Source organism: Ornithodoros turicata, chromosome 1 (genome assembly GCF_037126465.1).
Source record: "Ornithodoros turicata isolate Travis chromosome 1, ASM3712646v1, whole genome shotgun sequence".
NCBI lineage: Eukaryota > Metazoa > Arthropoda > Arachnida > Ixodida > Argasidae > Ornithodoros > Ornithodoros turicata.
Genome location: NC_088201.1, coordinates 70,384,407 through 70,409,564, shown reverse-complemented (window position 1 = coordinate 70,409,564; position 25,158 = coordinate 70,384,407). Strand labels below are relative to the sequence as shown.

Here is a 25,158-nt window from a genome sequence, read left to right as displayed (position 1 = left end):
GAGTTCCCGCCTGAACTCTCAGCCTAGAGCAATGTAAACAAACAAGAAAGCATCCACCGGCCAATCAGGCTTTCGGCAGACTCCGCACAGGCGACAATTAAAAAAGAAAAAGACATACGTGGTTGGTGAATTCAGAGGGTTTGATTCGCCGTTTTGGACACTGGGATTCGAATCCCTGCCTTGGATTTGAGGATTCGGTTGGCACATCCCTAGTTAAAAGCAAGACGCTGTCGTGTCCTTTGAGTGGTGCGACTCTTCGCGCTGCAGGTCCGCACGTGCGGTATCACGTAGAATAATTGAGGGGAATAGTACCTATTCGGGTGAATTTCGTCTTCTTCTGTTTAAACCGGTGTTCGTTTCCATTCTGCGGTACCAGAGCTGAAAGTGAATGTGGCGGTACCCTCTGAGCCAAAGTTCAGGGAGGAGGGGCGCAACCCCTAGACCCGAAACTCAGGGGGGAGTGACTGCCCCCACAATCCGACGCCCCTGTCCCCCAGCTCGTTTGCGAAAGCATAACGTCCCAACATATGCAGACTCTCTCTCTATAGCCACATATGTGAATGCACCATTCATACTGAGCGTATTTCTAATTGTGGACATATTTAACGACCCACATTGAAGTCCGCACAAACTGGATCAGACTGTGCGATTCACGGCCCATTATTTCAACGCCCATTGATGGGTCTAATGCTGCAACTCTGCCGAATATATATCGAGCTAATGACAGTCCAAGATTTACAATTCATTGACTTGTCAAAGACGCAGCTTCGCAAGTTGCCGCTTCTGCTGAGAATGTAGAACATATTGGTCGTTATCCACCCTTTCTTGTTAGATTGTGTTTCGTTGTAGAACACCATGCTCTCGTTCCTGAGTGCGACACTGACATTGGCGATGCTGTCTATTTGCATCGGAGCCCCAAGCATATACGATGACCGATGTAAGTGCATTATTTAATCCCGCCGTAGGACGAAACAATTGCAGGAAATATTCTAGGTCAGCCATGCTTGATACACTCTCATCAACGTTCAGTCTTTATTTGACATGTAAGCGACGCGATGTTTGTTCAGAAGTCACCGTATAGAGTACAAATGTTTCTTTTTTGTATTGTTGGCTCTATGGGACGAGACACAGAAGGTTGTGTACTCATCTTCCTAAACTTTCCCCAACCATTTAGCCCGCTTGTTATCCATATCTCGCCTATTTCTATTTTTGAGTCAACAACTGAGACAAGTTCTAAAACATTGCCACATTGTTATCGCACTGAAGTGCAGCATGAAGTCAAGGAAGTACAAATGCTTCAAGTTGGATTTTTTGGGAAAAATCTTCCCGGAAACAGCACCGCAAGCGATGCTGCCCCGACGACCGTTTGATAGGCCGTGCGTTCAAAGACACGGCTCACACGGGGGCGGGCCGCGTTATCAAGGGCCCCTCTCCAGTATATGAGGGACCCGCTCCCATTTGCCTCCCTCCACTGCTTACGCGGATTTGAAGGGAGGCCAGCGCAAGTCGGATTATTGATGGATTAGTGCACTGGGGCCTGCCATATCCATACCATCCACAGGTACACAATGATTATATTAGTAACGGGAGACCTAATCAGGTTAACGGTGCGTATAGGTCGTTATGCTTGCACGCGTGGTTCAGTTTCAAAATTTTACATCGTCGGTTCCGTGTTATAAAATCCAAATTAATCTTCTTATGTGGCAGACAGCTGTAAAACAAACTTCTCATGATGGAGATTGATGTTCTGAGGCTGGAACACAGAAGGAGAGACAAACACACAAAGCCTCAAGTGCCAAAGAACAATGAATGAAGAAAAAACTACAACTAGAGAACTACAAACTTCTCCATTACCAGAAGCGTCCTGACAACTTCTGCCGCCAATCATTTCGGAATGGAGAATCAGAGAGGATTCGGAATTTCCCAGGTTGACAGAACCATGAAAAAGCGATTCATCAAAAAAGCGCACGCAAGTTTCACTGTCCTAGCTAAATGGGTATTGAAATGTAGCCACGCTCGAGGCAGTTCAAGTTGATCAGTAGAACCCGGAATCCACAGTCCAGGAGCGAAGTACAGCTCCGGTCAAACTTAATAATAACACTGAAAAAAATGTGGTCTCGTTCCCCAGCGCGATTACAGCAGCACTTGGGCCCATGAGGAAATCTTAATTGAACAAAATTATTCTGTTAGTTTAGCACAAGGGTTTTGTTCGCTTAATATTCCCTCAGTGCCCCAGGGTAGCTGTTATCGAGCTGGGAAATGAGACCGCATTTTTTCCATTGTTATTATTAAGGTTGACCGGAGCTGTAACGTAGCGTAACGTAAGTAACGTAGCGCGCCCCTGTCCTGTTCCCGAATTGCTATCTGCAGGAAGGCTTTCTGCACATCTGCAATTAATGCAACTGAATACAACCTAAAGTTAAGCATAACTGTCATTATATGCGGGTTTAAGTTTGGGCACGGTCCCTTGATAGATTCCTGGTCACGCAGCTTCTCCGTAACTCTATGGGGAAGCTTTGCCCCGGGACCGGAGCGCCCGCGTGGTGGCGCTGCCATCGGAACCCGGGAGGCAAACGCCAGAGGAGGCACAGTAGGCGGGTTTCGCCGCCGCGAAAATAGTGTCGCCGCTGGCGTTTCCCGCTAAATTCCGGCTATTTACTTTTCATTGGCTCCGGTCCCCCACGTGACCTTTCTCGATCATGATTGGCTGAGGCTCATTTAACCGGTGGATTCGCCCGCGTTCGTTTCTCCGAGGCGCCGACCCGTCTGACCGTTGTGTAGCTGGCGTCTATGTAGGCAGACGGTGATTTCGTTTCGTGGATTTCGAAGATGTTCGAGCCATGGACAAACGCCTGAATGAAAGGTAAGCAGTATGATGAAAGATGAAACGTGTGATCAACGTATGATGCATGTCAGTGATCAGACGTTTAATACTGTCGCCTAACTGTGTACATGGAGGTACGCCTTGTCCCGTATTACATCACTTTCTGCCGGTTAACAGTCATGATCTGGCTGATGATTCTGCGTGGCGTTACTTGTTGCGTTTTGTTCCGCTATTTGAATGTGTCTGATGTTTAATACACTGGTGTGCATGTAAAGGAAAACAGCGTGTATCGCGTACGCAGGGCTCTTCGAATTTTGTCATTAGTCGACATTAGGCGCGTAACGATTGCATGTCTTACACAGCGTATACAGAATATTAATGTTGCCTGTGCTCGGGTTTACCATATCATTAAGAGGTTCTTTTTCTTTCTTTTTTTTATTCGGACACCGACAGCTGTTCGTGGCCCTGCGATCCGCGAACATGTCGCCCCTGTCACCTGAAGATTCTACAGTTGTGCTGGGATAAAGCGGATGGCTTCTGCGACTCATCACGTGCTATATACTCTCCAAACCGAATAGGTTCCCTTAATGATTGTATAATATGATAGTCACGCTTTCTGTTGCTCGTCACTATTTATTCTTTATTTATTCTGTATTAATCGTGTGGATTTACTTGCATTGAAATGCTGCTTCTTGTTTATATGTTTACCGTGTCAATAAATTTGTACATGTGAATTCCTTCGTCTTCTGGATTTTCATTTTCTGCTTCCCGATAATATTAGCAGATGGCCTGGCCGGCCTGGCGAAGCGCTCGGAACAGGGTGGGGGTGGGGGAGAGAATTGGAGTGAGAGGGTATGGAGAGCGCACGCAGCGCACATGCGCAGTTCGATCAGCCAGCGCGCGCTTTTTGGCGCCGTTTTCCGGCTATTTTGTCGTGATTCGTTACGGATGATCACGTGGTCAAGAGGGGCGGTGGTTTTCGTGGCGAAACTGTGGAAGCTACAGCTGCACTCCACTGGAAACGCCTGCGTCTTCCATTGCATTACACGTGTTTCGGCTGTTGTTGCGTGATAACTGTGTGCTAGCAGCATGCCAGAAACACGCTGTGTTACGAAAGGTCGCTCTGGGTATCAGGGAGGTGGCAATGTATCCATCTTCGCGTTTCCTGCGGATCCTGACAAAGCGTGAGAAGTGGAAATGTGCCATTCCTCGCATTGAAGGTGGGCGCTTCAATTTTGACTCTCCTCACACACGTGTCAGCGAGAATCACTTTGACCACAGCGACGTCGTGTGGCACGACGAACTCGTCATCAACGGCGATAAAGTGCTGCACAAGCGTGGAAAGCCAAAACTTCGAGAAGATGCAGTGCCTCGCATATGACGGCTGCCGCCCGATCTGAGCACGACGAAACTACGAAGCCGTTCCGTCAGACAACGAGCCCAGGGAAACGGCCCCGTAGCCCGTAAAAAAGAAAGCGTTCGCCGTCGACACCAACAACGAACTCAGTGCTTTTATGGATAGAATCAGTGATGGGCAGTACTTGAAGTACCAGGTACTCAAGTAGTAGTTTAAGTACATTTCTGTGTACTTGTACTTTACTTTAAGTACATTTTAAATTGTGTACTTTGTAGTGTACTTAAAGTACTTTTTTCCGAGTGCTTTTCCATCAAGTACTCAAATGCCCAAACTTGGACTCGAGACAAAAAATCACAAAAGAGTACCAAAAATGCACCCCACTAAAAGCGCTAAAATGACAACAAGACGAAAACACACAGATAGGGTTATCTCTGAGGTTTCGTCTTCTTGCCGTCATTTTAGCGCTTCTAGTGGGATGCAGTACAGAGATTCCCAGTATGACATTTTACCAAATGGGATTTTTGTGCTTTTAAAGAGCGTATTTGTTGAAGCAAATCTGTTGTTGAGAGGCTTGAAATGTTGAAAAAGTATAAACACTGCTATGATTATGTAACACGAATGGAATGCAAAGACGCGCACACATTATGACACTGCAACCGGCACCACAATGACTTGGTCAATTGTCATTTCAGTTTTCCCAATCAAGGTTCTATGCTTTTTTTTATTGTTTCCTTCATTGGCAATTAATAATCAATTTATATCACAATGTGTGATTGCATTACACGATGAACACTCTGGAAGACACACATGCTTTCATTTTTACATTTTACGTTTTTGTAATTGGCCACATGGATTACATTACTGCATATCACAGTCGTATAAAAACGAAGGCTTACATCGTGTTTCGTCCTTTTTAATTTTCTTTATATTATTTTTTTAAACATGTTGTATTTCAAAAAGCAGCAAGGAATGCCCAGAAATGTATAATCTCTGTTGGCTTGTACTTTTTTCCCTTGAAATTATCTAGCCTCTTATACCCGAAGATTAGTACCGGAACACCACACTAGGCGGGTGATCTTGGATCAGTCAGGGTATAATACGTACTATTTTGCATAATCACAGCACAGCTGACTGATTACCTCTCTACATGTAACTGCGGGTATACACGGGTTAGCACTCAACCTAGGACTTCATAGTTTCAGAGCATTTGTCAAGAATGCTCGCTAAAGTTTTGCCAGAAAAGCAAGACAGATACTAAACAGTGAAATGCAAAGTGATACAAATTAAATTGGCGATGTACTTGATGAGTACTTGAAGTACTTTTCCTAGTACTTTGTACTTTACTTGAAGTACATTTGGAATCGGGTACTTTGTACTGTACTTGAAGTACTAATGACACCAGGTACTTGGTACTTTACTTTAATTATAATTTTGAGGTACTTTGCCCATCACTGGATAGAATCTTAAAGCAAATTGCTCAAGCAACTGGGGCTTTTGGGCTGACTGGGCTCCCAGGGATGTTAACTGGAGCAATAATCGTGTAATCACGACCGACCGATCGCGTCAAATTCTAAGCGGCCATGTAACTTTCTGAAATTAACTGTAGAAAGTCCTCTACGCACTAAATAAAGTACGCATTATTAAAGTTGTTTTGCATGGCAGGATAAAATATGCTGCTCGAGATTGATTCGCGGAAGCATGTCGAACACATGGCGGTTCCTTTCAGTCTCGTCAAAGAAATAAGGCAGACACGAGATGACTAAAACAAGAGATGAACGACAAGGACACAGCGGCTAAATTTCGTGGCATGTCCGAGTACGTCGAAATCCTTTTAGAAACAATACTTTTGTCTTCATTAGCTTCGCGGCAACAATTGAGAGTAAGTCATCTGGTGCCACGTAAAAGAGGCCGGTAGATTGCGATGGGCCGATCGCGTCAATTAGTACGCCGTCATCGGCGCAATAACTGTCTGCGATTAACTGTAGAAGGTCCTCTACGCGCTAAATAAAGTACGGATCACTTTGCCACCGTGCCCTATGCACATAAACGGCGTTTGAATCTCCGGTTGAGAGTTTGAAGATAGGATACTCGTGACAATACATCCGTGCCAGTCGAAGTGCTCGGCAGCAGCTTTCCGCATAAAATAAAGCCGAACAGAAAACGATTATTCGCATTATAGCTGCTGCAACGTAGCAGAAAGCTATCGCAACAAATAATTATCTTGTAGGATGTTTGGAAAAGCGCAAAAACAACACTGCGTCTGCCGTTCCCATGGCTGGCCCGAGCGGGAGATTCTACCGGGTTCCGATCGCGGCGCCGCCAAGCGGCTCCCGTTGTCCCTAGGCCAGCTTTTCGATGGAGGTGCATGACCAGATAGCTATTAAAGGACAGTGGTTTGGGCCAGGATCTTCCTACAATTGTGTGAAGGGCGTGGCGGTCTCTGGGTGTCGTCTCTGTACAAGTGGAGCGATCGTTCTCCGACTTCAAGAATCTGTTAACGGAAAAAAAGACACAACCTGAGGGAAAAGACGCTCCAGATGTTGAAACGCGCTGGTATAACTTGATGCAAGACGGATTATCGTGCTGGTATAGCCATATATGCCAGCCTGTATTGCTCATACCAGTATGCCAGCACTTTCGTACATACCAGCATCCCTGTAACACCAGCTTCTCTGTCTTGTATCCCTGATATCAGCATATCTGCTATGCCTTATATGATATATTTGCCCACATGTTTTGTGATTGTTTCTCTGTGTTGTCGAGACTGGCAATGAGTAGTGAACTACAGGCATGCAGTTTCCACGTGTTCATTTTACGGTTGTACTGTTTATGGCTCGGGTTGGCTGTACATGTTTACTTGTTATTCCTGAAGAGGGCCCTGAGATACTTCTTCATAATCTCTAATCTTCACTCAGAATTGTGTGTGGAATCACCGTGGGGCTGTATCAGTTGTTAGTATGCTCCTGTGAAAGAGCGAAAATTTCGTACCAACAATTGGCTGTGCGCACTGCCAAACGCGTATGAAATGCGATAGCACTACTAGCATTGCAGTAGATGAACGACGACTCCATTTTGGATGCGAAAGAAGCATACTTTCGGGAGTTTTAGCAGATCGGCAACACTGTATAGAGACGACACGATAAAGGAAGCTGTGGAATCAAAAATCAGCAACGTGATATACGCCGATTGACTTGTCATATTTTCTCAAGCGTTATCGTTGAGAACTTCCGATGTGATAAAACTCGGTATTCATTCCTAAGGCCACGTTCCGCCGTACACGATCACTCGAACGATTTCCCTTCGTCTGGGTGATCTTCAGTTCTAGCGATGCAGATAATGGGTTTGTGGATACTGTAGTAGGATATGTAGTCCATGTAGCGCACACTAACATGCACTTCTCGCGAATACACGGTCTGTCGTTGTCCCGTTGCATGTGGTCGGCACATTCACATCACCCACGATGTCAAAATTGAACGGCTCCGTTATGTAGTCGATAACCAACCCATTGTTGCCGTCTCTGACGTTAATGTTTAAGTCCCCACACACAATGAGCAACACGTCGGTACAGTGCGCCGTTTTTACCTCAGGAAACTTAAGATGCGTTTGAGGAAGTCAGGCAGGAGATTCCAAGTGAGGAAGAGTTTGATGTCGTCTAGTGAAACGTTTGGCGAGAGGTAGACAGCCGCAATGATGGTTCTACGACCATTGATAGTGATCTCGATTGCGCACAAGTATCAGACAAAATGGCGTAAATGCAGGCTAGCTGGTGGATAAATTCCATGATAGGCAAGCCTGAGCGATGGGCAAGACACGTAAACAAACACAAACACGAGGGCTCAAAACCAGCAAAACGTTTAATAGATAATAACGAACCCCATGAACACGTAGCCGGTGCGTGGGAAGACAGAGAGAGGGGAATAGGAAATTGAGGACAAAATGAGTTGAAGGAAGGTCAGAGGAGGCGCTTGAAGGCCGAGTGGATACATACAGACGGCACACTAATAAAATTGCCCACACCCTGTATGGCCAATGCTTCTCTCAAAAGACGTTTTCGCCTGTCTGGTTCCCACGCCAGCACCGCCTTCTGCCCTTACAAAAATGGCTGTTGACCTTTTGTTTCCATTCTACAGAACTTAGTCAACAGAGAGCACAGACATTCAGTAGACTTTCTATTAGCCTTGTGTGTACCTCACATATTGATTTTACGTTGACTTATGGAACTTTAAGTCTTGTTGACAATTATTCACAGGAAGGTAACAGGTCTTTCTGTAGACCCTCCATATACTTTACACACATTTCATGTGACCTTCATGTGTAAGTCCTGTTATATGTGATCTCAATTTCTCTGTTGACCTTCTTGTGACCCAGCTGTCATTGAGTCGGCGTCACCCACGAAACTACCTTCGTTTTTTTTTAAAAAAAAAGGCTTGGCGACCGTTACGTGAGGCACTCGGTATATTGTTCTTAATCGAGGAAGACACATGATTTACTGAAGTCTGATTAACACCATCCCCGTATGATGTGAATACTTTTTGTAGACTTTCTGACTTGAGCGAAGTTGAATTTCTCTGTTGTATTGTTCACTGTATTGTTCACGCAACACGCATAAAATACACGAAACGAAGTACTGCAAAACTATATATGTATCTATTTTATTCCAAAAATGCACACCTTGAAAGTGGTATCCAGTGTCGACACAATCATACAAAACATCCCGCGCACACAGTAGCGAAGTATTCCACACGTACACATGCTTTATGCCACACAGTGTCGCGTCGCATAATAGACAGTCAATGACCGGTTGAGTTCTTCTAGCGACCCTCGGTAACGGTGGACTTCAAAATTCGCTGAATTTCGGCGAAAGCGACGTCTCTGAAGCGCTGGAGAGAAATGTGTCTGAATAGGGTGTTCAATCGCAAATTAGTAATGTTCAAACGCAAGTGAGTAAAACCGAGTAAGATGGTCATAGCAACAAACAAATTTGGTTCACGATCAACACCGGCCACGAACTGATACTTGTACACTTACCTGAGGGGACGCAAAACTGCAGCTGCCGCTCGAAACATACAAAACTCTACAGCACAGCAGTCAGAGAGAATACAAGTGAAGCTTGATCACACACTCCTATCACACAGCTTACCCCTTACGACGCAAAATGATATCCTCCTTTGTTCTTTGATGGCCTGCAAAAACGAGAATGAAATTAGCAGAACCAACACCGGCCACGAACAGATACTTGTACACTTACCTGACGGGACGCAACACCGCAGCCGCTGCTCGAAACGAACAACAAAAACCTACAGCACAACAGTCATCGTATGAATATAAGTGAAGCTTGATGACACACTTCTATCACACAGCTTACCTCTTACGACGCAAAGTCACATCCTCCTTTGTTCTGTAAGTGACGAGCGAACGCTGAGAGCCCGAGACAGTTGAAACATGTTGCAACCGTTCCAACGACATTCTGATGATGCTAATGGCGATGACTTCTTCGTGATGAGGCGAGGGCGAGGCACGGAGGCGCAGAATCAAAATGTGCAGCAAACCTGTCGCATGCGCATGATCCTCATGTGGTCGTATAAGTTGGGAATATATTGTGTACTGAACTGAAGTATAAATAATACGAGGAACCGTCTTCTGAAAGCCATCGAAAATGTATGTAGGGTTTTAATATTTAGCTAAAAGATGGCAAAGTCGGCTACTACATTTAATTATAAGTTCAGATCCACATACTGCTTTGTTTAGAGAGCCGATAGCACGGATCTCTCCACCTCCCAGGAATGGTGTACACCCCCCATGGTTTTTTGCAACATACCCAGAAATTGCTGATATTACCCGGTACAGCTTGTCTCCCAACGAACCACAAGTATGCCTCTACATACATATACCCCCCCCCCCCACACACACACACACACACGCACGCACCCTTTGGGATGCTCGGTACCCCCTTGAGGTCGACCTCTGTGGATATTACTGTCCGATAATGCAGTAATTAATAATACGGAATTCATCTACGTAGAAAAAAAAACGTCTGAAATAAGTACTTGTTACATAGGCGCATAGAAAGTCCACAAACTGCCAACAACGACATCTATATACCTTGTCCACAGAAGGTACACATAAGGTAGTTCAAGAGATTGTCAAAATGATGTCAATAGCAATTCCTGTTGACTTGATCAACAAGAAGTCAAAGTCAACACACTGTCAAGACAGGAAACAAAAAGTCGACAAGAAGTCTGCAGAAAGGAAAAATCCATTTTCATAAGGGATGTCATTCAGTGTGCTAGGCTTGTTTGTCAGGAGAGCCAACCGACAGCGGCGTTCGGCGACGGTCGACATACGCATGTCTGTGTCGACCGTCATTTGTATGTGCAGTGTGAGTGGTTCGCGGACACGATGTCTTTGGATGTCAGCCGACACATTCTGTCGGTTGTCGGCCCAGTGTGACACCGCCTCCAAGAAATACTTGAAGGTTTGCATGCAGTTAAATACATTGGCAAAGAGGCAGATAACCAACCTAGGGTCATTCATTCATTCCCTCACTCCACAGTTTCAGGTTCCAGAAACGCAAGCAGAATGAACTGCCATAGCTGACCAATTCTATGGGCTGTGGCAGTACCCCAACTGCATTGGTGCACTCGACGGGAAGGATGTTGGCATTGCTCCTCCACCACGTACTGGGGCCTTGTACCTGAATCATAAGGGTACCTTCAGCATTGTGCTGATGGCCCTTGTTGATGCTGATTTGAGGTTCCTGTATATGGATGTGGGCAGAAATGGTCGCATGAACGACAGCAGTGTTTGGGGACAAACAAAAATGCTGTCCGCTATTGAATGTGGGCAGCTTCGGATACCGGATCCAGGAGAGCTGACAGCGTCCAAGAGATGCACACCCTTCGTCATCGTTGGCGATGAGGGCTTTGATTTGAAAACATACCTGATGAGGCCCTATAGTGCAAAGCACTTGACTGATGAAAAACGCATTTTTAACTATACGTACTCTCGCTCTCTTACTTTTCTGTCTTTGCAATGTTCTACAGAAGCATTAGCCTGATGAAAACACTGGAAATAATACAACGAATTGAATGTAATTCTGTTCGGAGCTGATATTCCTTTGTACGGGTTGCCGTGGATTTTAATATCTCTATCTGTTTCGCAGGCTTTCCCGTGCATGTAGTGTGTCTGAGAACGCTTTTGGCATACTGCCTAACCGTTGGAGGACAGTACGATGCCAGTATCCGATGCGCCATGACACTGAAAAATGTGTAGTAGTTGTCAAGGCCACTGTGGTGTTGCGCAACTACCTGGGGTCGAAGAACACTACAAGGGTTCGCTACACTCCGGCGGGAAGTGTAGACGCAGAGGACGTTGTGGAATGTGATATACTAAAATGCTTAAGTTTTATCCTGATTCAGAAGTGTCCAAATGCAATTTTAGGCACAGTATGCAAGGGGTCATGGCGGAATCAGGGAGGGCCGCTTGAAAATTTCCGCAGCACTATTGGCATGAACTGCTCTGCAGGTGCTAAGGCAACTCGTGATCAGTTCCGAGACTATTTTAACAATGAAGGACAAGCCAGCTGGCAGCATAAAATGATATAAAATGGTACGTATATTTGATTTCATTTATGTCGCTTTAGTTTGCTATCACAGCATGTAGTAACTGCACAGAAATATTGCACATGTTGCATGAGAGATGTGATCACAGTTCACTGAAGCTTTCAAATTAAATTACATCACCTTGTCCACTCTGCGAGGACAATTTGTATTTAACAATAGCTTGCTGTGCGATAATTACAGCATTGTCCCTTTGGACACCTTGAGGGATACCTCGTAGCATAATAGCTATTGCATCAACAAATACGTTGCAATCATCACGTTTCTCTGCACTCAGTTTGTCAGACACTACACGAAGTAGCTTCGTCTTTTCAGTCCCCTTTTCCGAATTGTCTGCTTTTCTTTTTTCAGCTTGCCCATGTGTAGATGTCAGAACAGCAGGGCTGCTGCTGCTGCCACTCTCTTCATTTTCACTCATTTGTTCACTACGGCCCAGCAGATGATTTACTACATACCAAGACTGCATGCATATTCCAGAAGTAGTTGCTAGTAAAGTTTGCTAGTAGTTTAAGTAGTTTAAAGTTGCTCTCTAGTAAAGTTTACTGGGCGCCTGCGACATATTTCAATCTGAGAGCTCCCAGCCAGAAGTACGAATTTGTGTGCAGCATTTGAAAATACATAACAGCGTGGCTTGGGTACAACGTTGGGAACAAAAGTGAAAGTACTCATTTGTAAGACACATTGTCGCTTGACTAGTTGGTTGCACAAAGTATGCCATTATCACATCATTATAGCAATCATGCCCTGCAGGCATCGTGCTCCCATCGTGTGCATTGCTCCCTGTTGCTTGGCGTTATGCGCTATAGCCTGCCTGTCCTTTATGGGATCTCCAACACTCATGAGCGGGAGCTGCTCAATATTCAAGCCAGAAGCCTCCGTCTCTGTTTGGGAGTGCCAAAGACAACGGAAACCTTCTCTGTTTTGGCAGAGGCACGCGAGCCATCGGTGCTTATTCTTGGCGATAGTGTCGCCTTACACGCGTACACACGCTATCTTGCCCGCCATCCAGCCCGTTACCTCTGTGACATTGCGCAACGTTATCCCGCATCTGCATCCGGTCAAGCTATTTGCCGTTTACGAAGCAACATCCCCTCAACCTCGGCCCGGAGCTCCTATGCGCCACCCATGTGGACACTTCACTACCCCACTGTACAAATGTCAATTCCGGGCCCTAGGAAAAAGAAGGTTGTGCCAACAGTTGTGGCCTGCCAACTGAGCTTGCACCATTTCGACAGCCACCAGCGGCATCGAACCCAAGTATACACTGATGCTTCAGTTTCTCTAGTTGGGTCTTCTGCTTCCTTATGCATCCCAGAGGATGGAGTTGAGCACGGCTTCAAGCTGCCTCTTACGTAATCTGCTGATGCCGAGGCATTCGCACTACTGGCCGCTTTGAGACATGTCTCCTCGTTGGTGCCCAGGGCCTGGACGATCCTCACCGACAGTAAAGTGTCTCTGGAGGCGTTGGCCTCTTAGTCTGCTGCAGTCATCAGTGAGACCTACACCACGATCATCGCCCTGCACTCTGAACTTGTATCCCTGGGACACGGCGTGGTGTTCCAGTGGATTCCGAGCCATGTCGGAATTTCAGGCAATGATCGTGCTGACGTTCTTGTTCGGCAAGCCCACGACACTGAGCAACCAACTGTCCTTGCCCCTTGCGCACTCTATGTGCTTGCTGAAAATCCGTCGCTTCATTGCCAACCGCACACAGCTCTTTCAGCAAGAAGCTATACGAACCAATGCCTTCCTTAAATTAATTGACCCTTTAATGGCATATGCTCCCGCATCCCGCGCATCGAGGAATCGTTGCTTCATCGGCTGCGGGTGAATGTGGCACGAACTCCACTCCTCCTATTTGAGACGAGTCAGCGTCCATCGCCTCTTTGCCCCACGTGCCACGTAGAAGCTGACGTGCCACACATACTCCTTGCCTGCCTGCGGTACAAAGTTCACCGGTCGAGTCTCCGGTGCCACCTTGCTCATCTAGACTACCGAGAGCTTTCCCTCGCGGTGCTACTTGACCCTACTCAGCACGCTGAAGTCACGTCTGCGCTGACACGATTCCTTCGGGAATCTAAACTCCTGGGCATTCTCTGATACGTCCTATTTGCAACGATTAGTGAAGCAGCTGTTTATTCTGTAGTTCTTCATAATTTTTTGTGTCTCAGCTGCTTATATCTTCTTTTGTTTGCTTGATAGCTTTTGGGAATAGCAAGCCTACACCGTGGCTAACCTTTCCCTTCCACTTTTTGTTACTTTGCATTAAACATACCCCCCCCCCCTGCAGGCAAATCATTTTGAAGGCTAGGAAGTAATTCTACTATATGTACAGATAGCAAACAGCTTACACCATGCTCAGTATCTTCAACCACTTGGTCCACAGCCATGTTGCACGTGCTCTGCACCTGCTTGCAGCTCGCCAGAAGGAACTGCAGCAACTGGCAACTGTCTGGCTAACCCTTCCTTTCTTTTTTATTAATAAACATATACCGCCCCCCCCCCTCCCAGAAAGTGTGTCCACTTGGAGCACTACACCTCACCTGGACCACATCCAGACTTTTTCTTGCTTCAAGCTTCCTTAGCTCCCGTTGGAACTGGGACCTTAAGTTGGTTCATTTGGTCCGTTTTTTTTTTTTCCTGATTGTGGGGTTGGTCGGTATGCATTGCTACTTGCGGCCGCTGACGCGAACACTGGATCGGCGTTCGTGATTGGCCGTGACTGCAACATTGGACCTTGTGCGAGATTCGTGCAGTGGATGATGAAGTTGTGAATTGAGAAGAGAGACAACGAAAAAGGAAATCAAACAGTCTGAGAAGTACAGACGGAGCCGCCACCGATAGTCGATGCAGCGACCGGAACGTAGGTTGTCGCCGAAGCCGTCGTTCATCGGAAATCTCCCGCAGTTAACCCTATCTCCGCTACGAAGAGTGAGGTGTATGCCTTTTTGTGTCAATTTGGATATGTGATAGACACAAAAAGGCGTACTCCCCCGTCTTTCCTCGAATGAGAAGTGACTGGTGGAGAAGTGTGGAGAAAGGTGAAGAAGTGACTGGAGCGTGCTATGTGGTGAAGTCCTGGTTTTAGAGTGTACGACAGTGTTTCTGCCGTTTTTTCTGTGGTTGTCATCCCGGCAACCGGGGACGTTGCAATTAAAAAAAAAAAAATTGCTCCGATGTTGATGTCTGTGAACGCACACCTCTGGATAGCCATAAACGTGGAAGATTATGTGATGTCTGCCACCCGAAATTTGGTCTGCCACCAAAGCAGTGAAAACACGGTCTTATGACATGTTTTGTTGATGTTTTTGTCGCTGAAGTATTTCACACCGCAAGAACATGTGTCTGGCTGAAGTGTTGGTTTTGCCGTCTCGCCAGTGTAACATTGATGTGTAACGCCAGTGTGATGTGTAACGCCAGTGTCTCGCCAGTGTAACATAATATAGTTTTCTGAGTCTTGTCGGTGTTTTGTCGCTGTTTGGTGTTTTCGCCCTTAATGTGACATTCAGAACACGATTTCATAAACGTTCCACGCATCCGTATATACCTAGACATCATCCTGGCGACGTTCCTACAACGTTCAATTAGTGCTCACATTCTGCTCTCTTGAATGTCCCACGAACGTCCCCAGGATCTGCAAACTGATGGGAATCCAAACATCCATGGCATTGGCGCTTTCGGTACAGCAGTTGCCGGCTGTGCTGTGTGGGGTTTTTTTCCTTGGGTTTCCTCAGACGCTTTCAGACGTATATCGGCACAGTTCCCTTAGAAGTCGGCCCAGGACGCACATTCCCCCAAGGGCGTCAGTCGTGACGTTGCCCACATCTGTGAGGCCGACAACGGCGAGCCCTTTCACCATCACCACCACCACCACCACCACAGCAGTTGCCAGCACATGCGCGCAAAATTCCGACGCTGTAGGAGTCATGGCGAAAAAATGCAACTCTCGCTCCTGACCCATGCAAAAGTATTATCAACTGGTAAAAAGCATATTGCCTACAGGCGTGTCTGCTAAACAACCAGACATTTGAGAGAAAGTGTCACAACCGGGACAGTCTGTAATCATCCGGGATACTCAGCGTAAATTCGTGACAACGACGTTGATAAAAAGAAGATGCAAATCACTTGGTATACGTATTCTGATAGCTGACACTATTATCTGGACATTCATCAAAATCGGTGCATGTCCCGAAAGTCCCAGCTCTTGAGGATGTCGGCTGAGCATCTCAAGCAATTCGCGTCTCGTCTTCAGGATTTTAGCCGTGTCTGAGATATGTAGACGATGTGCCAAATATGCACTCGTGAGTGCCAGGCATTCCCGTTCTTTTGACTCTTTTACCGCTGCTCGCAGGCATTATCAGTGCTGACGGGGAGATCGCAAGATGCAATGGGGTGACACCGTTACGAACCGCGCTTTGTGCAAACGATATATTATATATTTTATGCCTACCTCACACTGACATGCTGTTCCAGCAGTGGCTTTTGAAATGGTATTTCTTCCAGGTGAAGTTCGTACCAAGCGGCAAGCAAGGGAGTATAAGGCATTATACAGGGTGTTTCAAAAAACGTGTCATTCGGACTTTATAAAAAACGGGGCGACGGAAAAATACGGGGTAAACGGCATTTGTGTGGCAATTGAATTTGCCACCTTGCAAAAATATTTTCATTTGATTTTAATTAAAAGAAATTGAATTTCTTTACTTGAACTCCAAAATTTCCCAAGTCAACCTAACGTTTTTTTTAAAGAATTAGAGAGCTAGAACTAGAACAATTTATCGCCGGACCGGCGTGCAGCACGAGACGCGTCGATAACAAGGCGGGTGACATTCTACCATACATTGATAAGCGGCAAAAAAATGATTCCGCCTGTTTTTTCCCACGCTCTTTTTTTCCCGACCTTCCATCTTTCATGGGGGCAGGAGCATGTCCTCCTCTCCGCGGATCTTTCGGACTGGTTTTGTGCGCCGTTGAACACCCGAAACTTTGAAGTCTCAATTTCTGGACTTTTTTTGGACAGTTCCATTTGCAATATCGAGCGGATTTCTTGGTGGATCTCACTAAGTTCGCTACGGGCTCTCGAATTCTCTAAAAAAACGTTCGGTTGACTTGGGAAATTTTGGAGTTCAATTAAGTAATTTCAATTTATTTTAAGTAAAATCAAATGAAACTTTTTTGGCAAGGTGGCAAATTTAGTTGCCACACAAATGCCGTTGACCGCATATTTTTCCGTCGCCCGGTTTTTTTATAAAGTCCGAATGACACGTTTTGTGAAACACCCTGTATTTGAGAGAACTGATGTTCTGAGGCTGGGAACCCAACATAGGACAAATACATACAAAGCCTCAATTTGCCTAAGAAATTGACGATGAAAGAGGGAAGTCACTGAAAAGGTTAGCCAGCTGTAGGACTCGAACCCACATCTTCTGCTGATAGAAGATGTGGGTTCGAGTCCTACAGCTGGCTAACCTTTTCAGTGACTTCCATCTTTCATCGTTAACCCTGTATTTGTCGCGAGGTTGCGGTGAAAACTGAATCTCGCCGAAGTTCGATCAAGAAAGGCAAACTCGACGGGGGGGGGGGGAATATATATTTATTGAATGGAAAGGTCTGCCAGGCATGCTATTCCATTAAAAGAAAAAGAAAAAAAGAGAAGGAAGAATAAATAGAAAGAAAAGGACGAATAGGAAAAGGTGAGTCTCCGTAAACAGGAGGACAAACAAAAACGAAAAGAAAAGAAAGACGGGAAAAAGATAGCAACGAAGAAAGAACAAAGAGAAAAAAGGGGAAAAAAAGAAGAAAGAAAACGAAGGTGAGACTCCTGGAGCGCGCTGCTCAGAGCTTAGAGGCCAGGCCAGTGCACTTCAGAAAGTGCAGTACAGCAGTTGTGACGGCCCACTGTTGGTGCTGAGGCACAGGGCCCAGAAGTGCGGCCAGCGTGAGCTGGTTGTGCCCGAAACGTTCGAGGCAGCGGAAAAGGGTAGCCCGATGGTTGGTATACTTGGGGCAGGTCAGCAGGAGGTGCGATGTGTCCGCAACCACTTCGCAAGCATCGCAGAGGGCCGAGATCTGCCTCCCCATCATGCGCTGGACCGGTGGCGTGTATGCCAAGTTGAGGCGCAGTCGGTGGAGGAGTGTCTCTTGTGGCCTTTGGAGACGTCGTGGTGGGGAGAACTCCACGGCTGGGTCGATGGAGCGAAGGAAGTCGTTGAAACGGGCGGATTCTCGAATGAAGCACCGCGCCTCTTGGGCGGCCCAGCGGCGGATCTGGATGCGGCAAGCCGAAGGGGTGAGCGGTATGCGCGCCGCGGCGTCGGGTTGTTCGTGTGCGCGCCTGGCCGCAGCATCTGCTCGATCGTTCCCGCCGAGGCCAATGTGGCTGGGTATCCACTGGAGACATATATTGTGCCCGGAAGCAAGGGCAGTGTTGGCTAGGGACATTGCCATTGTGTGTAGGTCGTCCGTTGTTTTGGTACAGTGTGAGTCGAGTGTCTCCAGTGCCGCCTTGCTGTCCAACAGGATCGTCCAGGTTCCCGGGGGCGATGTTGTGATGTGCCGGAGGGCCGCGTGGATTGCGAAGAGCTCGGCTTCGGTGGAGGAGGTGGTATGGGAGAGCCTGAAAACTTGCTCGATGTTACCTTGCGGGACGTAGATGGCTGCAGTGGCCCCATCAAGTGTTACGGATCCGTCTGTATAGATCGCTTGACGCTGTTGATGATGCGCCGATAGGTATTCGAGGACGAGCTGACGCGCAACGGCTATCGGCGTCTCCCTCTTTCGGCCTAGGCCAAACTCGACGGGAAATAACGAACCCATAAGTGTATATGAAACACAGAGGAACATGATCGTCGATGAGTGAGAGCTTCAAGAAAGTTTTTAGTTGTCTGTGTTCTTGGTCGAACATTGCGGATACGTGCCCCATGAGTGACCCATACGCTTTGTGGATTACGGCACTGTGTGTTGATGATGAACGATATGCTTTCACAAGACATATAAGTGCTGAATCAAGTTTTTGTTGCTACTGTTTCGTGTGGTCCTTGTGAGCGATACCCTACTCCATTATGAATGATGAGTGATGCAATAGGCCATTTGAAAAAGTTCCAAGGAGCAGCGCGCGCTCTGGCAGGGCGTGCCGGGAAATGCTGTGCAAAACGACAGCGATTTGCTATCGTCTCTGATCGTCGTCGTCATCTTACTGGCGCATGCGCCGTCGGTGTCATTTTGCACAGCATTTCCCGGCATGCGCGCTGCTCCCTCGAACTTTTGCAAATGGCCTATTTGGTACTGCTACTGATTTGAGGAGTGCGCAGTGTACACGCAGTGGACGAAACTGCACCTTCATGTTCCGACGTCACATCAGAGCATCAAGGTCCCAAATTACATCAGGATTGCCTGGTGTCGTTTGTTGACAGGGTTAAGTTACATTAGTCGAATATTTGTCATTTGAACATAACAATATTCAACTGGCAAATATTTGCAGTGTTCCAAGAGCTTTACTTGAAATAAATTGTTGGAAAAATATATTTCTTGTGTGAGTTACTGCATGCTGCTCTCACAAGTACAGCATACATTCCTGAAAGAATACACAAATACAGAAAAACTGCTACGTGTGGTCTAAGTAATGCCTAATGAAGGCAAAATCATAGACGTCGCGAGGAAATTGACGTATAGCTCTGGTCCAAATTTAGACAATATGGCTAATACAGGGCTCGAAGTCCCCCCCATATAATCTATAAAATGTCTGAAGTTGGGCTAGAGTAAGACGTTGGATGTCTAGGGTAAGACGTATGGCGTATCGCTTGCTAGAGGAATGCCAGAGGTCGTCCTCTAGAGATTAAAGGCTATTGGGAGACGTCTAGTAAACATTCCACTCGTCTAAATTTAAACGTCCAGTAGGCATTTAACGATGAAAGATGAAAGTCACTGAAAAGGTTAGCCAGCTGTAGGAGTCGAACCCACATCTTCTGGATTGCCGGTCAAGGGCTCTACCAATTGAGCTAAGCTAACACGCCTTCTCAGCGACAGCCTCAGAACATCAGTTCTTTCATGTTCAATAGTTGCCGCCTGCGTCGATCCCGTCGTATGAATGTGTGTATGAGTAAGCAAAAATGTAAGAGTGAAAGGAGGATGAGTGAGAGAGAGTGGTTGGTTTGTCCCTTCAGATGACGCACCCTGTCGCTGAGAAGGCGTGTTAGCTTAGCTCAATAAGCCGATTTCACCAGCCACTGTGCGCATGCGCGCGCACCACGGGGGAATTCCACCGACGCCATATTTGTAGTTCTTTCCGCGCTGCTACGACGTAAACATACAGGTGCTCCGAGTCGCTTTTGCATGCGGTGTGTTTGCTTATAATTTGCACAGGTTGACATTGTCGTACGCCTGGTCCAGTCGGTACCAGTAGTCAACACTTGCGGCTGCACATCGGCGACATCAAGAAATCTGCTGTTACAGCCTGCGCGATGCTCAAACAGGTATGTAGTTTGTTTGTGAGTGGCATTCGCATGATGTATGAATTTATTTTTTCATCGGTGGCTTTATTAACAGCACTGTGCCGCTATATCGTGTAGGCAGACCTCTCTGCTACCCCATTACACACTGTTGATTCCGCACGCCGCTTTCCGGCTGTGCGTTTAGCAAGTTTAGCCATCGCGAGATACATTCCGCTGCGCACACTGCGATATGGCGCACTTGCGAATGTAGCAGTGACCGGCACATAAACAATGCGGTGCAACACGACGAAATGGAGAAATAAACGCGAATATCGCGTAGCTGCTTCTATGTCAAGAGAACGCGCCAGTTATACCGATCTGCATGATAAACTATTTCAACCTCTACTTCTGCATTTTCCAGGTTCAACGACAGAAGCCTACTTCACCCTCCTCTTATAGGTCATTACGGCAGTGGGAAAACGAAGGAGGATGGACATGTTCCACACGCAGCCTGAACTCGTTCTTTGGGAAGCAGCATATATACCAGTACGAAAAATGTTTTATTGTAATACAGGATTATGAACAAGGCCCTTGATACGTATCATACTATCAAACATTGGAAAGTATCATTTTTAACATTTCAATGATGCGCTTTCTTGCAGGTACACTGAAAAGCATGGAGCCGGAAAGCACAAGGATGATGGCTCTTCACGTCCGGTCACGTTTAGGAACTGAAGTTTTTCGAAGATGATTGCAGCCCAGATACACTGGTCCGGGCTGATATACTTGCAAGCATGCAGACCTCTGTTACCTACAGAGTGAGGACAGTGATTGACAAAGCAACTGGAAATATCTGCTGGGGGGCCTGTAAGTGTACTGCGGGTGGTCTTGGAGTCTGCAAACATGTTTGCTGTTGCCTCTATGCTCTAGTGTATGTCACAACACATGAATTGAAGGCTTTCCCCCAACGCAAGTCATGCACTGAAGGCCCAAGGCAGTGGTATACACCACGAGACCCAAAAGTGGTGTCACGGACTATAGATGCTCTGGATTTCGTGAAGGACACAACGGAGAGGCTAAGTTGTGCACCTGAACGCTATGCAAGAAAAAGGAAGTATTCATCGCTGGATGAAAATAGACGGGTGATGTCCTCCATGCAGCTAGACAGTATTGAGCAGCGCTGTAGAGCGATTGGGATGGACTGCTTAGCAGACGTAATTTGTGGCAATGGATGCAGGCCAGAGCCGCTGCCTACAAACCCCGAGGAACAAGAGAACCTTCCTGAAACTTGGCTGCAACTTTTTCAGACGTCTGGAATGTCTGCAACCTACAGTCTCCAAGAAGTCGCTCAGATTGAGCTTGTTACCTGTGGGCAAAGCAAGTGTGCATTGTGGTCAAAATACAGAGGTGGAATGATCACAGCATCCATTGCCCACAGGGTATTGACATGGATGAAGTCAGTTGACAACAAGCCAAGACCACATAATGCAGGACCTCTTATCCATACAGTGCTGATGAAGCAGAGTATGCAAACTGCTGCTATGAAGAGGGGACTTGATATGGAGCCTGTTGCAAAGGTAAGCTATCTGGACAAACACGCAGACAACCACAGAAATCTACAAATTGCGGAACGTGGTCTGTGTGTGCTCACTGGCTGCCCATTTGTGGGTGCAAGCCCAGATGGGATAATCCAATGCGAATGCTGTGAAGCAAAGATCCTGGAAGTGAAGTGCCCGGTCAGTGTCCAACGGCTAACCCAGCAGCACTTGAGAAGCGAGAGGCTAAAGGCAACAAGCCAGTTTTACACGCAGATGCAGATCCAAATGGGAGCAACATCTATCAGTTCAGGAGTGCTATTCATCTATCAGGACGATGGGCCTTCAGTGGAGGTACCCGTACAGTTTGACAAAGCGTACTACATTACTGTTATGAAGTCATTAAGAAGTTTTTACTCAGAGTACGTTGCCACTTGCATAACTACTGCATAATGCAGAAACCGTAGGAAATAAAGTGCAATATCATCTCACCCAGTCTTATTTAGATTCTGTCCCTTCACCACAGGTATAGGGAGTTTTAACGTTTACGTCAAACGTGCAGTGACGTGGCATGCTCGTAAGCTCCTCCTACTGATGGTCACTTTTCGTGCTAGCGGCATTGAAAGATTACAAACTGGGCTATTTTTCAATGTGACAACCATAGTTTGCACAAAAGAAAATGTGAGAACGACGATGACAAAGTTGTCTTCGGAATAGAAGAAGGGTACGGACGCGACCGGATTTCAAAACACCATTCAAGGCTTTGTTTTCGAGCAAATGCTGGATAATCTTGGCAGCTGCGCCGAAAAAGTGGTCACCACCATGGCGGCCAAACGCGTTCGTTTGACGTCATGTTAAAACACCCTATAGCAACTGTCTCTAGCTTATACACATGGACACCAATTGCGGTGTTCAATTACAGAAAAGGAAAGAACATGACTTTATACAGCTGCTATGACATATAACATGACTTTCTCATCACCACCATTACGATGGCTGAGAATTTTTGCTTAACAGTGGTTGGTCTGCAAAATTCAAGTCTTGAGCAAATATGCCCCACTTTGTTGACTTCTTGGGACATACTATTTGGAAATACCTGTGACAGAATCTTAAAGCTCTTGATTCTGCCAATCACGCGTTCAATGTGAATGCGAACACTGGCAATTTTGCGAGTCTCAACCTCTTCGGGCACGGACAACTGCTTCTTTCCCTTCATGAAAGGCGGCCTGTTGAGTGTCAACTGGTGCTGCTCACATTCCTTATCTATTAGAAAGCCGCGGTCGGCCATAATGCCCCTGCCTTTCTCAAACTTTTTCAGCACTCCTGATTCTACAGTAAGTTCCTTGTCTGACTTCCTGCCAGGAACTAAATCGGACACAAAGGTAACAAAACCGTTAGGACTGCAAACGACAAGGCCCTTCGCAGTGTTGGCCTTTTTGTACAGGGGATATGTTTCGCTTTGTACCCTGTATGATGATGGCTTCTCAATGAAAATTTCTGTACAATCTAGTATTCCATCGACTGTGTTGTAGCCCTTCTCTTGAAACACTGCTGGGTGGTACTTGTCACAGAGGTCTGAGGACATCCATATAGGGATCTGAAACATATTTTAGACGAGCAGATAAGCTTTGTGCTCTTGTCATATGCCTTTCAAGCATGCTCACCTGTATTAACCTGTTGTAGAGGAAGTCTCTCCAGGTAGTCCATATTCGTGAGACCGTGGCTTCTGAGACTTCATACCTGCCAAAAGATTAGCCGTAGGTGAATATTGTTTGAATCATGGAGAATGCGCACACAGTGGGATTGGAACATACCTGCGAGCAAGGTCCGCACCGTCTAGGCCATGGCGCAGACGTACTAATGTCATGATGAGCTGATCCTTCAGTGGAACAATGAATTTCCTTTCGCCTTCATCTTCACTCGCTGCAGCTCGTCTCATTTGCCAGAAGTGAAGGTGGTTCATGTCCGGCTCAAATATCTTGTAGAAGCTTTCAAGCAAGGCTGCTGATGCAAACCCTGTGTGGTATTGGAGGTATTTAACATTTCTCGTGAGGACCTCATATGACAAGGAGTTGTTAGCAGCATTTTGTTCTGCAGCTTTCACAGTTGCATATGCAGCCCGAAGCTGTGCCTGCAGCCACTGATTACGATTCCGTTCCACAAGAAGTTCAAGCTCTCTGCGAGATGACTCCCCTTCTTTCTTGTGGAATTCTGCACGTAGCTCAGCAAGCTCCACATCCCTGGCTTTGAGGAGTTCCTGAAGTTCCTCTTCTCTTCCTAAGAGCTGCTCTATGATGTTCTTCTGTCGAAGGAGCATTGTTCGGGGTTCACCATTTGTCTCTGGTGGCAGTCCGTAATTGTGATCCCTGCCTTGCTCAGGGTAGGATGCCATTTCTTCTGTGGATGGATCAGGTGACGAAGCCCTTTCTTCAGCCTCGTTGATGGCCTCATCCTCAACCAACTCGGGCTCCTAATAATAAATGAGTGAGACTATGTGTTTACGGGTCACCACAAAAGCATATATAATATACAAAATCCATTATTAAAAAATATTACCAGTTGCTGTGGCTCTTTTTTCTGCAACCGTGTTGACCGAGAAACTCTGTCAACACTGCGCTTTAGTGGAAAGACTGTTGGGGTATGGTCCATATATGTCTTCGCACCATTCTTGAAGTGAAGACCACAGACTCGATGACCATCTGTAGGTACAAACTCAGAGTACCTGCAAGGAAAAGTACAATGACTATCTGCTGCAACATGCAGCAATACTCAAAAGAGGCAATAGAAATGTCAACTGAAAAAGAAGTCACGGGAGTGCAAATATGGGGGCAATGCAATCACAAGACGACAAAAAAAAAGGTTATCTTAACAGGGCAATAATAAATCTGACTTCATACAACGGCTCCTGGATGCCATGTAGAATGGCAGTCTTGGTCTGGTAGTGCTATACCTGTTCACTGACTTATCATTTGCTTGAATATGAGGACCACAGAGGGAAGGGAACGGAACGCTGTGATCCTCATACTCAAGGAAATGGGAAATTATACCCCTGTCAACGTTACACCAGTCACCTTCACCACTTTAATATGCTCATTGATATTCCTGGAGAAGCGAGTGAGCACTTATAGGGCAATACGTGCGATGAATCCCGCCCATTCCCCTCAATAAATGAAATTACAATATCGTTTCCCTACCATGTGGTGTCCTAAGGGTGTGTGCACACATTTTGTCTTGACGTACAGTTCACAGACGACAAAGAAAACAAAGTGCATGCACCGCTCTTGATTGGCGTTCACCACAAGCAAAGTGCCATGAGTTTTACTATATCGCGAATGCCTCACGTTAACCGATACGAAAAACACACAAGCCAATCATGGTATTTCTTTCATCGGGGTAA

At 46.4% G+C, this 25,158-nt stretch overlaps 1 protein-coding gene and 2 long non-coding RNA genes across 4 annotated transcripts in view; 2 read left to right on the top strand and 1 right to left on the bottom strand.

The window, feature by feature from the left end:
- The first annotated feature begins 760 nt into the window (after positions 1-760).
- The window catches only part of LOC135400474 (BPTI/Kunitz domain-containing protein-like), a 54,434-nt gene continuing 30,036 nt past the window's right edge, over positions 761-25,158 (top strand). For both annotated transcript variants that reach the window (XM_064632314.1, XM_064632306.1), the window contains exon 1: positions 761-937. In XM_064632314.1, the coding sequence (XP_064488384.1) occupies positions 856-937 (82 nt within the window). In that variant the 5' untranslated portion in view covers positions 761-855. The remainder of the gene's footprint in view (positions 938-25,158) is intronic.
- On the bottom strand, positions 8,848-9,684 carry LOC135400470 (uncharacterized). The gene is made up of 3 exons (XR_010424617.1): positions 9,547-9,684; positions 9,430-9,478; positions 8,848-9,364 (listed from the first exon to the last, which is right to left on the bottom strand). It is a non-coding gene; the product is annotated as an uncharacterized LOC135400470 (long non-coding RNA).
- LOC135400464 (uncharacterized) lies at positions 20,232-21,080 on the top strand. The gene is made up of 3 exons (XR_010424616.1): positions 20,232-20,268; positions 20,648-20,772; positions 20,889-21,080. It is a non-coding gene; the product is annotated as an uncharacterized LOC135400464 (long non-coding RNA).